Genomic DNA, 17,754 nt, shown 5'->3' with positions numbered 1-17,754 from the left:
AACTAAGCTGTATTTGGGTCTAAAAAAAATATGAAATTTTGAGCAGACTAAAGACACAACCTACCTCATTGAAATCTTGATTCAAAAGAAAGAAATGATGAAAGGCTGAGAAAGCCAGTAGGGAACATTCTGAGCTTCTGATTGATTATTCATTTCATATATAAGTGTACATAAGGGAGCATTTCCAAGAATGAAAAGTGGTGGGTGGGGTGCCTCTGTGTTTGATTTATTACATGAGCAATATCTTAGCAAATAGAAAAGATAAGACCTCCTTATTTTGTATTCTAACTTGTCAGGATCGGTAATTTGAGTTTCTAATTCGTATGAAACTATAGTCTTAGTATTTTGACTTCACAAACATCTAAATTGAACCCATACTGCATTCAACATACCATGTGACTCACAAAAATCGATGTTTATCTGTATTTTTTAAATATTTACTTTTAATATTAAGAAATTTAATAATGTATAATAGTAAAATTTGAATTATAATCTACAGTTTGATACCAAATTTATTGACATAAATTCATGAAATAGTAGTTCAATAAAATTTTGAATCGAGTCAACAAACGAGATGACATGGTCTTTCACCTGTGACCCATCTTGAAAGGGTTAAACTGATTTCCACAAATAGTATTGGTGGGTTTTCTTTATAGCAAGATGATTGGCAAGATAAATCATGAAGTGATATTGAATTTAATTAAATTATCTGAGTTTAGGATAAGAAATAAATAACTAGACATGATGAACAATACAAAATGAGAAACATTTTATTTATACTAAAAACAGTAAGTGCAGTGTGGATATTTGCATTAGACACCAAAGCTACATTTCAGTGAACTTGTGAATTGATCAACATATTGTCTACCTTCGTGATGTCTTCTTACCAACCAACTCACCTGAGATTCCATGTAGACTATTTAAATCTACTTTCGGACATGATACCTTACAATCTCTCACATTATAGCTTATCTTGTTGAGTGCCGCCCTTTACATGCACACATTTTTTGCTCACCACAAGCCTTGATACTCCCATCTACCCTACGTATTTAACATAGTACAGCTGTGCTGTAGCATGCAAGTAGGCATGTAACAACCCTCCACCAATAGGTGTTGGACACACCCTCCTGGCACAGCGAGCTCCCTCTGTACTGCCCAATCTTCACTTCTCAATTTGGCACTGTAGAGTGAAGACGTGTTTGAATTTCACTCATGTTTGATTTAGATTTTTGTATTTTCAATTTATTCAACACTTAGTTGTTTCTGCTTTTGTTTTTTCTACAGTTAAACTTGAGTTACTGTAGGTTGTTAATTGTGTTTACACTCTCAGTTGAATTATGAATTCCGAATTTAAAATCACCATTACTATGACACTAGTTAACACTACTACTGCACCTCAACCTGCAATATCTCAGCTTCAGGATCCACACTTTCAACTGAAGGGTTCTTGGTTTTAGTACGTCATGAATTGGTGGTCTGTGGTGTCTCCTGATCCCAGACCAGATATTTCTTTTCTTGGTGAACCTTGACAGGACAATGACAATTTGGATGGCCTCTTTCCACTTTCTTCCTTTGCCATACAATCCTGACTTCAACTTGTAGATGCCTCCAAACCATCTTCAGCCTTCCTGGATTAGGTGTCACATGTGTGTTACCTTTTATCTGTATCCCCTGTGTCTTATGATTCCTCACCTTCCCTTTTGCATTCTGCCCCTTCCTCTGACTACCTGGTTTTCCCTCCCTCTCCAGGTATTGGATTTAATGCTGACCAGTTAGTAGCACACTCTTACCTCGGATAATTACACTTTAGCACACCATCGTTCAGATTTTCTATTTCTTGACTCTCAAACCTTAGAGTCTTTGATATAGGTGTGGAGTTCTGACTCTGATATTTCTGTGAGATTTTCCAAAGCCCAATTTTCACATCTCCACTTGTCTCTCTACACTGTTCTGTCTTACCTCTTTTTCTCTTCCATCCATTTCATATCTGAGGCTATCTACTGTTCACCTGCAAGGTATTAGAAGGAAATTTGCATCATTAGGTATTCCACATTGGTGAGCTTGTCTTCCTGGCCCTTCCCCTTTAAACTTGACTCCTTTGTGCACCTTTGGAACAATTTCACCTTGGATACTCAGGTGCTTCAGGTCTTGCCAGAAGGTCTTTCCCTTCATTTTCTTAACCTTTCTCCCTTATCCCCACATCTCATTAACCTCTCTCCTCAGGACCCTATTTCTTGCCAGCATCTTTCTGAAGTGGTTCAGACTCTTCTTCTCAAGGATACTATAAAACTTGTCAGTTATCCTTCTCGAGGATTCTGTTACTGGTTGTTTGTAGTTTCCAAGAAGACTGGAGACTGGCATTTGTTATAGATCTTTCCTGTCTTAACCATTTAATTGACTTTCCTCTTTCCACCTTGGAGTCCTTCCTCACACTTCGGAAGGCATTTACTCCAGGTCTTTGGATGACAATGGTGGACATCATGGATGCTTACCTTCACTTCCCTATTTCCTCAACATCCAGACAGTACCTTCTTTTTATCCACAAAGGTTGAATTTAACAATTCTGTGCTTTGCTGTTTGATCTGCCATCTGCACCATACATGTTTTGTCGAGTGGTCAGGGCCTTTGCTCATCTTATTCACTCTGATGGTCTGCAATAACACCATTAAATGGACAATTGGCTGCTATTAGCCCCACCCAATCAAATTTCTCATGAGTACATCCAGTTACTTCTTTAAGAAGCAGTTTGGGTGGGTTGGCTTGTCAAATTGGAAACATCCTTTCTTATTCCAGCCAAATACCTTATCCACTTGGGAGTATTTTCATCTCCTGTCTCTGTCAGATCCAGCCTTCTCCACTTCGATTGCAGCCGATGGAGCTTTTAGTTCTCAAGACCCAATTCTTACAGCATGTAAGGTTCTTTCTCTTTTGTGGACTTGGGCTTCCGTGGAATCTTGCTCGGAATTCCCTGGACAATGTTATCCTACTCCCTCCCTCAATGCATGTTGATTTAGAATAGTGATTCAACAGAGACAACACCGCAACAGGTGTTCCTCTTCCACTCCCCATTTGGAGTTGGATCTCTCTAAGGATGCTTCTGTGATGGATTGGGGAGCGATTATAGATACACGGGAAATCGCAGGTCATTTGTCTTTGGTTGAGTCGGCTATGCACATCCATATGTTGGAGCTTCTAGCCACTCTTCAGACTCTGGATCATTTCCTGCCATTAATATGAGACAAAGTGGTCATGATCCATTCTGACAGTTTGACCATTGTCTCATATATCAATCAACAAGAGAACATCAGTTCAAGTTTGCATTGTTTACAATTGTTAAAACTCCTATTCTGCTGAGCCCATTCACATTGCATACACCTACTTGCATGTCATGTTTTGGGTGCTTTAAATCTTGTCATGGAGTTATTGTCTCATCTCAACAATATTCTCTCCATGGAGTGATATCTTGATCTTCAAGTGTTTCAGTGGTTGTGCAACCAGTGAGGTACTCCTTTTCAGGATGCACATGGCTCCCATCTCAATTCCAAGCTACCCCTTTGTGGTCCCCAATCCCACATCCTTTGGCTTTGGTGGTGGATTCCTTCAGTCAGGATTGGTTCCACCTTTACTTTTATTCCTATCCTTCTCCTTCACAGAGTTTTATCCATTATCCACTCCTTATAGGTCCTCATCACACCTTTTGGGCCTGCTCAACCTTGGTTTTCAGTCCTTACCCTCCCTCAGTCAGCCAGCACCTCTGTTACCACTTGCACTTTACCCCTCCCTACTTCAACAACTTGAGTCACGAGTGTATTATTCCACCATCACCACACTCCGGCTTCACGTGTGGCATTTGTCTGGTCTATTGCGAGATGGTGTGGACTCTCCACGTGAGTACCCTGCTTTGCCATTCAGTCCATTCTTCCTCCTTAATAGTGTATCTCAGGAAATGGCATGTTTTTGCCTGTTGTCTCTGAGACATGGTTATCTTCCTTCCAATCTGAGTATGCTTCATGTCTCTGAATTTTTTTACTTGGCTGTTTGACAATGGTTTTTCTGTATCTACCATTGTTGGTTATGGAGCAGCCTTATCTAATACCTTCCATTTCTCCTATTCTCTTAGTGTATTTTCATTTCCAGTCTTCTCCTTTTATCTCCTTAATCCTACACCCCATCCAGATTGGAACCTCATTTTGGTTCATCAAGCCCTTACCCAACCTCCTAACCTTTGGCTACCTCTTCCTTATACCATTTATCTCTAAAGACTTGTTTTCTGCTTCATTTTGTCAATGGTCATCATCACTTGGATGTTTTTTCCCTCAACGTATCATGTCTCTTTTATCACCATACTTATGTTCTGTTTCTGGGTCATAATTTGTTTCCCTACTTTCCAATTCACTTTTGTATTCTCACTCTGGTGTAGATCATCTTTCATTTCATATTCATGCTCTCTGGTGTTATATTGCCAGCATGGTGTTTTTTCATGGTTCCCGTTCCTGTTTGTTTATCTACTGGAACCCTTCCTCTCACAGTGATATTTCCCCTACTGCCCTTACTGGTTGGGTTCACCAGCTTATGAGATTGGCTTATTCTTCCTTGTCTTCCAATACTCAGTGTTCTTTCCAAGTGGCTTCTCATCAGATCCAGCACCTTACTTGGTGTTATGCATCATAAATATGTCCATCCGAGATCGTAAGACCTCGTAGACTATCATGAGTAAAGTAGTGTCGGGATAGCTGCTCATCTCTCTAATCCCTTCCATATTGCATTCCACCTTTCTACCATCACCTGGATGTCGGGTTCTTGGGTGGTGGGTGTTGGTTGTGTATTAGGTCTGCATGCATGCATGTGCTAGCCTGGGTTTTTAAAATGGAAGCTATTTTCCCTTCTGTTTCCTTATCTTGAGATGAAAATGGTAGGGACCCTTCTCCTACAGCAGAATGAAAGATAAATACCCAATTCCACCAGGTTTTGGACTGAAATTAACCAACTGATTACAGTCTGATGCGTCCTAGCCACTGTGCATCATTTGGCACGTCCAATCGTGTATTGGATGTATTCTTTTTCTGCCTGAATTAGCAAAATATATTTTCACAATGGGTGAAGAATATACCTGGTTGAAATGTAGTGCAGTCTCCCATGGGTGTGTTCTTCTACCAAGAGATGTTACACTCCTTGGATGTTCTTTAGATGCTTTCAGAAAGTTGCTAATCTAAGTACATTTTGCATTGGTCCCTTCGTCATTACAGTGTGGGATTCTAACTATTACATAAGCAGAGGAAGGTATCATAAATTTGTTTTCCTTAACTGTATTTCAGTATTTTTTTTTGGTGTTTAAGAGGTTTGTCAAATTTACCAATATTGTATAGAATTAGGGTAGAGAAAATAACAGATAAAATATAAAATTTTTAATCTTAACATTAAAATCACTTTGCACTCAAACTAGTCAAAAAAATAAGACTTGGTATATTCATGGAAAAATCTTTATTAAAAATACTTCACTAAAAAATCTGGATTTTTGTATGCAAAAGGCGTGTAATGTTTATTGAAAGCTTGCCAATTTTTTTGAAGATACACTTAATATATTAAAAGCTAGTAGTATCAAAACTATAACAAGTACAAAGTGGTCACGTGGTCGGTCAATTCGACCAAGCCTGTGTTGAGAGAATTAATGTAATCTACATATTTATAGTAAAGCTATACTACAGGAAAAGAACAACAAACGTAAGTATTAAACTTCTATTTTATATGTATGTTTTGTGTTATTTATTGTTGTATAAGTAATTAAAATGTAACAATTCAAAACTTATTTTAATAAGAAAAAATAAATGAAAAAGTTTAATAAAAATTAAAATATTTCTCAGGGAAGTTTGCATGCAAGTTGCTCACGAATTTACATAATTAATTTTAAATCATTATGAAACCTAGGTCCTATGAACTAACTCAACTTAATCAACACGAAACAGACTGTCACATTTACCTTAACAAAGCAGGTTTAATCATCAATCTGGCCAAATGCTTACACCTCATTTCACTAACTGATTACAAATTGACCAGTGCACAGTTCAGATCTCTCGATTGCAACTTGTATCAGAATTCATAAATTTCTCTGGATTGTGATTCATTGAGAAAAATGGAATAATCTTTCATGACTGCTCATACTTTATACTCGCATTAAAATTTACGTAAATAGTGCTAAAAACTGATTGCTAAGATTTTAGGAAGGAGAGGCCACTAGGTATGTTACTGAACTGAACATAACAGGTTTCAGGCTAATAATAGGGAAATATTTTCCAAAACTCCATCAAGAAACTAGAGTAATGGAAATATTCCATATAGTGATGGAAATATACATTCTGAAAAGTTTTTATTTTTTTTTATATTGTTATGGTGTGGTGTAATTGCAGACATTCTCAAATTCAAATTATGACATTTCAGGCAGTTATAACAAAGTGTGTTATCATACTGCTTTAAAATTACTTTATATTTCCCATTTATTAATATTTTATGAGTCATAGTTTAGCTACTTGCAAAAGAGTTATATATATGTATGTCAATAATTAGTTGATTCCTAATTTATTTTGTCAATAATACATATATATATTGAAGTATTAATGTTTAGATCTTATTTATTACTTTTAAAACTGTTTATGTAAAATATTGGAGGCAAATAATGATGTTACTGAAGAGTTTGAAGTGAAATATAGAAACTGGTTAAAATATATATATATATATATGTATATACTATCCACAGATTCAAGGGACCCTCTATCAGTACACAAAGACTTTGACAAATGTCATGCCTAAAATATGTAAGCTGCCCTTATATGACTATGGATCTCCTGGTAAGTTTGTAATTAAGTCATTTCATTCAGCATTTTGTTAATTTCATACCTTTTATATCTAAATAATAAAACTTGATATTTATATATATAATAATTATGATTTGTATAAGAAAGTGACAACAGAACTCGGGAAAATTATTTTACTAGTAGCCAGATTATGTAGCATGTTATTACTACACGTGGATGGTTCCAGAATTTCAATTGCAGTCAAATCTTTGCATAAAAACTAAGGTGCATCAGTTTGTATGAATGAAGTCTTTTTGTAGCTTTCTTCAACTAATGGTTATGACAAAGAGAAGAAAAAACTGCACATAAGTATTTACAAAAAATTTAAAAAGAATGACATGTCGACTGTTAAATCAAAGTGATGTGTTGAAATAAGCAAGGGAGGTAAGCAAAAACACAATCATGAATGGTATGGACTCTGAAATGAAAGACAATCCAAATTACTTTTTATGCTAGCAAAAACTTTTTTCAGAAACCTTCTGTTTTTTGAAGGATATCTTAACTATTGTAACGAGAGGTTTTAACTAAAAATCCAAATTTACTGTTTTGTATAGTAGGTCTTTAAGCATGTGCAATTTGTAATTGTCAGAACTTATGTGTTTAAAGAAAACTGTCCATAAGGAAAGAATTTCAGAAAAAGTTATACTCACTTCTTTATCTTATTTGAAAAATTTTTACTTGCTAATATTTAAATACTTTAAGTCACATATAAAGAACTACAAGTAATTAATTAAGTTAATCATGGTTTCCATAGATCTAAAAAACTCGTGAAATTTCATAAATTTTGTTTTAAATTGGAAACATCCTAGAATTAGAAAAAATATCTTCTTCATTTTTATAAATTCTTACAAATAAAAATGGTCCACTTCTAAATTTTTCCAATCATTTTTTTCAATAAAAATTGCTGAGATATTTTCATAGCCAAAATTAATTTACTGTGTTGCGTTTACTATTTACACTGCTATCAATATCTTAAAATTAAAAAAACACACTGACTAACTCAATGAATTTTCTAACAACTTAGTGTTTCTATATGCATATTGTTGCATTTCCAACTACAGCTTCTCAAACATTTTTGAATTTATATGCTCATTGCACACTATTGATTCCAGAGCTCTGTAACCAAAAATACAGACATCTAGATATTTAAATCATAGTTCACAACAATATTTTTAATGAAATTTGTGCTCAAATTATAATACTTTTCTAGGTGTCAAAGGCAAAATTAAGAAATTATTACTTTTGCTAAACCTCTATAAATAAACTTGTCATTCTGATAATAAGAGATAATAAGCAAATGCAAATATATGGGCTTAACTGAAAATATTCATTTAACTCTCTCCGCACAAGGGTTTAGTGAATTATATTCAAAATTTAATTCATCTACTTTGTTATCATGGTATATGAATAAATTTGGCATAAAAATGTAACTAATAATACAAATTGTAATAGTATATAATTTCTAAGTTCTTAGTTTTATGAAGCAATATTTAAAAAAAATCCAAAATTTTCCCTAATTGTGACATTTTCTCTCTAGGTATCCCTTCTTCTATAATTTATTTACCACCCCTTAAAAATATACAAAATTTAACAGAATTTAATCATTCTAATGTCGTAATTGCTCAGGCAAAGCAAAATTTTCATAACTTTCAATCTTGTTTGGTTATAGAGCCATGAAATAGAAAATCAGACCCCTCTTACCACCCCAATCTGTCACATCCTCTCTTTCAGAAATTGCCAGTTGTTCTCTCTGAGGTTTAACTATATTATTTATAAAAAATAAAAAGCAACGGTTTTAATCTATTAAATGAAATATTGTATTATGTTATGTTCTGTACAGAGAATTGTCAACTTCTCTTTCAGTACATGCTATATTCCCATGGGAAACATATTAACTAGCTTGGATGAATTGTGAAAGTTATAGTAGATTGTTGGCTTTTTGCATATTACTATTCTATGTTCTTTGGTGCATTATTTAATTAAATAAAAATATACCATTAATATAAAAAAATAAGGTTAGGTGTCACCAACAGTCACAGCAAAAAAAAAAGAAGACCCAGGTAAGTAATTTATTTCTTGTTTTTCATGTATATTCTTTATTTATTATTATAAAATTAACTAAAATGTAAAAATTGGAAACTTTTTAGGTTATGAAAGGTAAAATAAAGAATGATAAAAAATTTTTCACAAGGTATGCTTTCGAGCAGCTCGTGATTAGCCCATGTAATTTGATAGCGTAGTGTGAGCTGCATGTTTGCTAAGTGATTTACAACTTACAAGGCACAAATATTTGTTAAACATGATTCAAAGGGCAATATAGTTTTATTATAAATAGATGTATACTATTACGAGTTTAAAACTATTTGGGATAAACAAATGTAGTTTTATGTTACGATTTGAAGTCATTCTGAAAAGGAAAAAAAGGTCATTTAGATTGTTGTTTTTTTTAGTAGTTACGTGATATTGACCAACCTTGTAAGAGTTAGGGTAGAGAAAATAACATAAAATATATAGTTTTACTGAAAAACAATGTTTGAAATTTATTTAGGAGGTTTTAGAGATGAAGAAAAGTATTTTTAATCTTAATATGAAAATTACTTTGCACTAGAAGAAGTCAACACTTTGACTCTATACATTGACTGATAAATATTTAGTAAAAATACTTCATTAAAATTTCTGATTTTTTGTCTATAAGTGACTTAATGATTACTGAAAGCTTGTAAAATTTTGTGAAGGTACACAAAAACATAGAAGTTATAGTATGAAAACTATAAAGATCAATTTGGGATCATGAATTGGCCAATTTGACTGAGCCCATAATGAGAGAGTTAGCAAGGTAAAGTGAGGCATAGTCAGTCTGAAATAAGATTTCAACCAAGGCAATATAGTGAGGAAAATAATGTATAATCCACTAAAAGCAACATCCAATTGTCCAAATGTAAGGACAAACACACCGTATTTGCAAATAATAAATATTTTTTATTCTATTTCTGTACAGTTGTGTCTAGTTTGTTTACTTTTTTTTTCATGATCTCAGTTATTCAGAAAAGTCAGAATTATATTATGATAAATAACTTGTTTAAATCTCCCTTTATTCTACAGATCTATTTTGTTGCTCTAAGAAAAACTGGTTTGACCTGAAAATACTACACTGTTTCTGTAATGGTCTTTCTTTGGTCATAATTGCAATTTACATTGTTCAAAATTTAAAAAAATTGAGAGCTCCTTAAAACAATATCTGTGTAATATTACATCAAAGAACGTGTACATAACATTAACTGGTTATAAAATAAATAATTTTTAATTATTCTAAAATGTAAAAATCATTCAATTTTTTTTTTAATCTTGGCACATCTTGGTTGTAAAAGTTAAGGTAAATGATAATAATTAACCTCAACATACTTCAGTGTTATACAAGTGCTTGCTAAATTATTTTCTGTGATGAAAGTATTATTTGAAAATGGTAGCTCTCACTGTTGTTTAGGGAGTTTTTGCATGAAATATTTAATTCTTTAAATGTATTGCTTGTATTGTTTCAAAATTGTGTGTTCTTAATTTGTTGACAGTTGTCCAGTTACCCCCATTCAGTATATATGCCAGCTGGTTAGAGATATAATACAAACATACATGTAGTGTATAGTAAGATGACATTTTTCTAAAACTTTGTAAGTTGAGTTTACTTAATGTATAAAACTGGCCACTGTTTTCATGTTAAAGTTTTTTTTTACTCTTTTTCATTTGCAACTAGCACAGAGAAATAACTTATCACCAATATTAGACCCTAAATACCAAAAATATTACACTTACTTGTTTCTGTCTTCTCTTTGATTATATATTGATAGAATACTTAACACCTTCTGTCACACAGAAAATTATTGTTTTTCATTGTGGCTTTTGTAAAAACTATAATCAGTTTCTGGATGGTGAGTACAGCTTTGTTGTCAGCTCATCATAGTTGTCATATTGAATAGGTTGGTACTACTTGAATTATATGTAATAAATAAAGCATTCTCTGATTACACTGTTTTGGTTTTATATTAATTTACTTCTATGAGTTTTGGGATCTCAATTTTAAGACTTATGATTTCTGTGAATGTTCAATTTGAATTTCTATCAGCAACATTGCTGACTATAGGCTTAATCTTTATGCTCTGGATAAAAAATATACAGAGGCCTACACTGTATACAACAGAACTGTTTGGGGAAAAAATAAAACAAACATTTAGCAATATATCAACATGTTTGTTCTTAGAGGTGGACTAGAGAAATTAAATATAATTCATAATCCTAACATTCTGTGAGAATGATGAAATGTTCTCTTAATCAACAGTGCTCTGGCAGAAAATTAATATTAAGTTGTAGCATTACTCAACAGAGTGTGATTGCTGTGTAGAGCCATGCCATACATAATTTTTTGCATTATTATGTATGTGAAGCATTCTAATTTGTGTTTAACTGCTGTAATATCATTACTTAATTTAATAAACCACTTTATTAATTCTTAATACTTAAATTAAATTTTATTACTATACTGCAATTTGTCAGCAGGACTCTTCTTGACCAATGACTGTTCTTGTTATATTGCAACCGTGTGCATGAAACGTCTGCTTCAACTTGACAGCACTAAAACATCAATTTATTAATAAGGTTGCATTTTCCTATTTCATCTACAAAGAACAGGAAATAAAAAACCAGTAATTCAGCTAACCTATCATGCAACAGAAGTCCTACTAATTGTGGTGACCACACTGGTCTATAGATTTTCAGACATGTCAAATCCTGCACATTTTCACCAGTGCAATTTCTTTGCATGGACAGTATTCAAATAATGGATGCTAGATTTGAGAAAAAAATGCTTTTGACAATTTTTCTTTGGCAACTAAATATTTTTACTTTTTATTATTTTTTTTGTAAGAAAGTCAGTGTACATTTGCTTGAGTAAATTTCACTAATGAGTTTTATCTAATTTTTTTTTTCACATCAGTAATTTTCTCTCTCTCTTTAACTTCAAACAACAGATAGTTTCACCAGTATATTTGGCTTTCCAAATAAGAAAATTGCAAAATATAAACAGCATTATGATCTGTATTCTTTGAAACTTGTAACATGGGTACAAATCATAAATATACAACAATCAAATAAACTCCATGCCTTTTTTTATTGTTTTTATTTTTTTGCAAGCTTTTAGCTATTGTGCAGTGACCATTATCAAGATACAGTTTAATTTGATGGCTGTTGTAGCACTGTTGCTAAAAATATTATGGTCTGACAGTTTTTTGCTTGGGAAAAATTAATTACTTCTAATGTTCTTGGATGAATAATTAGTATAGCAATTTTATGTAATCACAGGTTTAACATTGATAGATCATACAAGAATGTAAATCTTTCTATTAGAAGTAAGTTTTAAATAAAGCTAACAAACTAGGTTATTACTAAAACTTGAGTAGCAGGGACAGATGATAATGTGTGTCATGCCAAAAGGAGGAAGAATGGTTTATTTACTTAAACTTTTTTTTTTCACAATCTGTGTGAATTATATCCTTCTAAAAGCATTTCCATTATTGCTTATTACCCTGTTTGAAAGGTCAGAGATAATACCCTAATCAATTTTGTATGTTAGCTTATTAATGGAAGTGAGGTATCCCTATTGGTTTTGAAATATTGCATTTTTGAGCAAATACTTTTAATCTGTAAAGCTACTGTAATGTATACATTTATGAGCATGATAGGGATGTATGTAAATATTTTTTGTCTTTAGATTTTCTGTAAACTTAAGCAGCTAAATGATACAGTATAATGTAAACAAAGGATTAATTCATTTAACAAATAAAGAATGTGTACTGAGTATAAGTTTTTTAACTGCAGAAGAATTGGTTCTCTAAAGGTGAAATGAAGTCCAACAAGCAGTAAATTAAAGAAACAAAACAAGCTCTATTTGCCTGGTTAAAGTTTATGCCAGTGTGTATTAGTGTGTAAAAAAAACACATCAGTATTAACTAAATTAAGCTTATATGTATAAACAAAAGTTGCACTACAAAAACAAACCGATGCATATAAAAGTCTATAAATGTTAAAATTCTGTGCACAGTGGAAATAAGTATTATCACGCCTTAAAATTAAATCAGACCTAATGGTTTCAGCTAAAGGCATATCAGTGAGAATAAGAAATTACATATCACACAAAATAGCAAAAGGAATTTTAAAGAAACCTAGATCAAAGTTGTTTAGAAATTAACTTTCTGCCTAACAAGAAATAAGTATTTAAATTGAATTTTGATTTTAAATGTGTAGATTTTAGTTTGGCAGTTAATTTACATGCAGAATCTATAGTTTTTTTTTAATATTTGACTTCTGATTACTCCAATTCATACTTGTGAAATTTAACTTTTGGTATAATGTAATTTTTATCTTTAACTAAAATTTTGTGTATGCTCTGTATTGGCATCTGTGAGATGCAAAGTATATACGCATAATGGATTCAAATGTTTCACTTTTATGCCATATTCTTGTTCACTTGGTTGCCTAGCAAAACGTGTTTGGTATTGCAACAAGATGATTGTGTAATTTTGCTTATGGAATAGGTTTCATAGCATAAACTAACATCTATTGGCAGCCATATAAATGCTATCACAGGTAATGCATGCTGCAAAGACATAAAACAGTTTATCTCTTAGCATACACATAAAATTATGTGTATAATATGTATTTTCTTTGCATGATTGATGGATGCAAAAATTTACTGAAGTTAATGATTTTTGTGTATATACTTAGTTAGATGTCTTGTCCTCCATATGACTTAATTCAAAATGTAGGTTGAAGAGTTTTACTACTTCATGTATAAACTATAATGAAAGTATAATTTCAGAATTACAAAAACATACTGGCTGAGTGCTTTATGATATTACAATATGTTATGAAAGGAGTAATTTTTGCTGAGGTTTTATTTCTTCTTCCCCAACTTTAGGGGTACTGGGGTATTACCAGGCCCAGTTAAATGATATTGTCCAATACCCAGATGTTAAAACAGAAATGTTTCAAGGATTCCGGGAAGTGGGCAATGCCATCTTGTTTTGTCTTTTAGTGGAACAAAGCTTGGTAAGTTTTATCTTTAAAACTATAATTATTTAAAAATATGATGTTGATTACACTTTTTGCATAATTGGCAGTAAAATTCATAAAACAAGGAATTCATCATTTTTATCTTGCACATACTGAAGAAGAAATATACATTACAAATTTATCCCTATACAGGAATTTTTTGATATTTGCTAGTTGTTGCCTTTGATGTATTTGAATATAGCCCTATGAATTTAAAATTAAATAGTTATGTAATGATTTATTTTTGTTATTATGGTATTCTTCTGCAACACCAACATTGCATAAACCAGATTCAAGGTACCACCAATCAACAGACTTTCTTTTACAATCATCAGAATGTTAAATTGTGCATCAGACAATGCATTGAGTTATTTGAAGTTCAAAAACTTGTGTAACAAACTTTTCCAGCTAAGTTGAAAAAACCAAGTCCTGAAAAAAAAAGGATTAGCTTTGAGAGAGAGCTTAGACTAAAAAAATAATTACATAAGAAGACGAAAAAACTTTTTTAAATAAAACTTGTATTGATAACAAATTTGTAAATGAAATCCTTAGATAAAACAAATATCTATCTACAACCTATAAGGACAAAATTAAAGATGAGACTACAAAGCAAATAAAACTTTGTCCCCTCAACTGACCCATAGATTTGCTGTAAAAACTCCTTTTACAAGGTTTAATCACAATCCTACAAAGAGGGAGGTCCAAGACAACTTTCTCACTCTCCAGTCCCAAAACATTTTTGAAATTATTTTTGTATGGAATTCTAAGTTTTTCTTTCATTATTATTCTCAACAAGGTATATGCTTCCCAGCTAATTTAAAAGTACTCTCAATATAATGTGTATATCTTCATGAAATTTGGCAATCTTTCAGTTAACATTACAAGTTTTTCACATACAAAAAATAATATATTTTAGTGAAGTATTTTTAATAAAATGAAATAAAGATTTGTCCATGAAAATATTGAGTATTTGTTTTGAATAATCCATGTGTAAAGTAATTTTTATGTTAAAATCAAAAATTAACATACTAATGATTTAAATCTCAAAAAATCCAAACCTGTGTGACACTAATCATAAACTTCCTCATTAAAACAATTATTAAAAGTCCACTTCAGGTAAATGGGAACTTGACGAGTGGGGTGAAGGGGGATGTTTATATCCGCAAACACTAGTTGGGGAAAGTTCCTTTTCTTCAAAACTAAATATCTGTCATGATGCAATGAAATGTATGGAAACTCTAAAGGTCAATTTGGGGTCACAATCTTGGGTGAATCAACATAGCTCATAGCAAGAAAGTTAACAGCCAAAAGCATTAATGGTGAGGCAATCTTGGAAAAGTTGTCAATAAAATAGCAGTAATGTAATGAACCCGAGAAAACTGCTGCTTTCTTTTTCTGTAGTTTGAGGCCAATCATGCTGTGCTTGTATATTAGCAGGATAGGTGGAGATCCCTTCTGTACCCACAATATATTTGAGAAGTTCCACTTACATGCACATGAGTAAACATTGGGTTTCAGTTTCAAGCCTGCATTTTCACCCACTGAGATATCACATGACACACTGTTGAAGGATGCTACTGTCAGCATTCCAGGTTGTCAAATACTCCTATGTTTTTCTACTTATTCCTATATTTTACAGACAGAAATAATTATTTTTTGCTGTATTTTACATATTATATTTGCTATAAATTCCTCTATTTTCTTGTATATACAAAATTGTGTTAGGAAGAAATACAAATAATCAAAGAAAAGTGACATGCGTGTAAACCTTTTACAGAAAATATGTTACAAAATTATATCTTTCAAGACTATTTATATTTCTACACTTTTCCTCAATATAATTCTATTTTTTTCAGGTGTGGTTCCCCTGCCCAGCCCAATCACTAATAGCCTCAGTTGTTGGATATACTTTCTGAATCCATTCTGATTAGTGAAACCATTGTTCTCACATTTTATTGGACTGGGTTTTTTGTTTTTTTTTGTGCAGAAAAACTATTAACATGATTCTGATAATAAATTCATCAGTATGGGAAAATGCAGTATTAAGTACTATTGTGGTAACAACAGAACATTTGTCAGTTTTGGAGTAATGAAAGTTCAGAATATTTATGCCTGGTAAATGTTAACTAGAGCAACCTATCTAGATGTTTTTCAAACAAATGTTGAAGATGTGTTAATATATCCAACAACTGAGCTGTTTTAGAAAATTTTCATGGCAAATTAACATTTTGATATTTATTTCAAGTTAGAGTTTACTAATTGTTAATTAAACCAGGAGACAAAACTAAGTTTAATGAAAGGTAGTTTTCTGAGATTGATGGAAATGGATATGAATTGAAATTGTGATGTTTTAAAGGAAATACCTTGTACCAGGCAAAACATACCATCTGTAAATTTGAAATGAAATGTGACAATAGCAGACTTAAACAAATTTTTCAACATGCATCAAGATCCCATCATAAATAACTGAGTAAATCCCTTCTCTCACCAAATCAGACAAAAACTTACATTCAAAAGTCAACCAACCACTGACACCCAGGAAAGTGCAAATACAGAGTTTGCAGGTGAAAAGCAGGATCTTCTATTCAGATATCTGGAACATTATCTGGAAAAGAGAAATCCACAGTTCTGACTTACACTGTACCAAGAAAGGATATCTTGTGTTTGGAAATGATCTGAATAATAAAATGTGCATTGTCCAACGTAAGTTTCAAAACTAGTGGTGGTATTGCTGAAACTTTCAAAACAATGTTCAAATACCCAATAGTTGACAGTTTCAGTATGAACAGAACAAAGTTATTTTACCTACTATCATTTGGTTTGGGTCCAGCTTTCACTTCTGCTTTGATATATGATGTACAAAATTCAAATAACTGTTTTTCATTGCCATATGATGAAACAAATGAGGTACAGGTAAAGAAACAAATGGATCTCTTGATAAGGTACTGGACCCCAACCCATGATAAAGTCTGGTGCAGATATTACAAGTTATTGTTCTTCTCTCATACAAATGGATTCTGTTTCCAAGCATATGGTGTAAACATTACAGGATGGTTTCATAACATTGGAATCCATAGTGGCATTTCTAAGCTAATCAAGGCTGCTGATTCAGTGGAATGGTTTTGTTGATGTAGATACATGTAAATCTTCATACAATGTGCAATGCCTTCAGCAAGGGCATAACAGAATATGGTCAGGGTACAGAACAGTTAGTAATAGATTTATTTGGACTATTCAAGATCTAATCTGGAAGAAAGGAGGATTACAAAGGCATAGAAATAGATCTTGATCTTCCAGAGTAAGTATTTATAAAACACACGCACAAGTTCGTTAGCTGAGCATTGGACCAGCCTTAAGGTGCAACATTGAGCAGTGGACAAGTATAAGGGAATATGTGTCAAAATTAAAGAGAGACCAAAAGACGATGCCAAAGAGTATTGTTATGACAACGGAAGTCACGTGATGCTAGTAACACGTCATTGACTTCTAGAAATATCCTGTTCTTTCATGAATGCTCTAGCGTTTACTAGATATGTGTTAGTCTTGTATATATATTAGATGGTCACAACGTGACGGAACAGTGTGTAATTGAACTGAGTATTGTTGAGTCGAGCACGTGAGACATTCGTTGAGAATTATAGCGTTTGTTACAGCGCGACTATTGAAATTAAGTGTATTGCAAAGTTATATTCAGAAAGAATAAACCAGTTTTATTTAAGAAAGGACTTGTGTCGCTAAAGTTTCGTCGGAACAGATTTCTGGAAAATTAACTAACGATCGGAGACGTAGCAAATTGGTGTCAGAGAGT

The 17,754-nt window shown here is 32.5% G+C and overlaps 1 protein-coding gene across 1 annotated transcript in view; it reads left to right on the top strand.

The window, feature by feature from the left end:
- The window catches only part of LOC106459720 (cytoplasmic FMR1-interacting protein-like), a 252,512-nt gene that overhangs the window by 148,766 nt on the left and 85,992 nt on the right, over nt 1-17,754 (top strand). The window contains exons 18-19 of the mRNA XM_022386248.1: nt 6,752-6,842; nt 13,813-13,943. Coding sequence (XP_022241956.1) covers nt 6,752-6,842; nt 13,813-13,943 — 222 coding nt within the window. The remainder of the gene's footprint in view (nt 1-6,751; nt 6,843-13,812; nt 13,944-17,754) is intronic.

Source organism: Limulus polyphemus, unplaced genomic scaffold (genome assembly GCF_000517525.1).
Source record: "Limulus polyphemus unplaced genomic scaffold, Limulus_polyphemus-2.1.2 Scaffold652, whole genome shotgun sequence".
NCBI classification, from domain to species: domain Eukaryota; kingdom Metazoa; phylum Arthropoda; class Merostomata; order Xiphosura; family Limulidae; genus Limulus; species Limulus polyphemus.
This window is presented reverse-complemented; position numbering and strand designations above follow the sequence as displayed.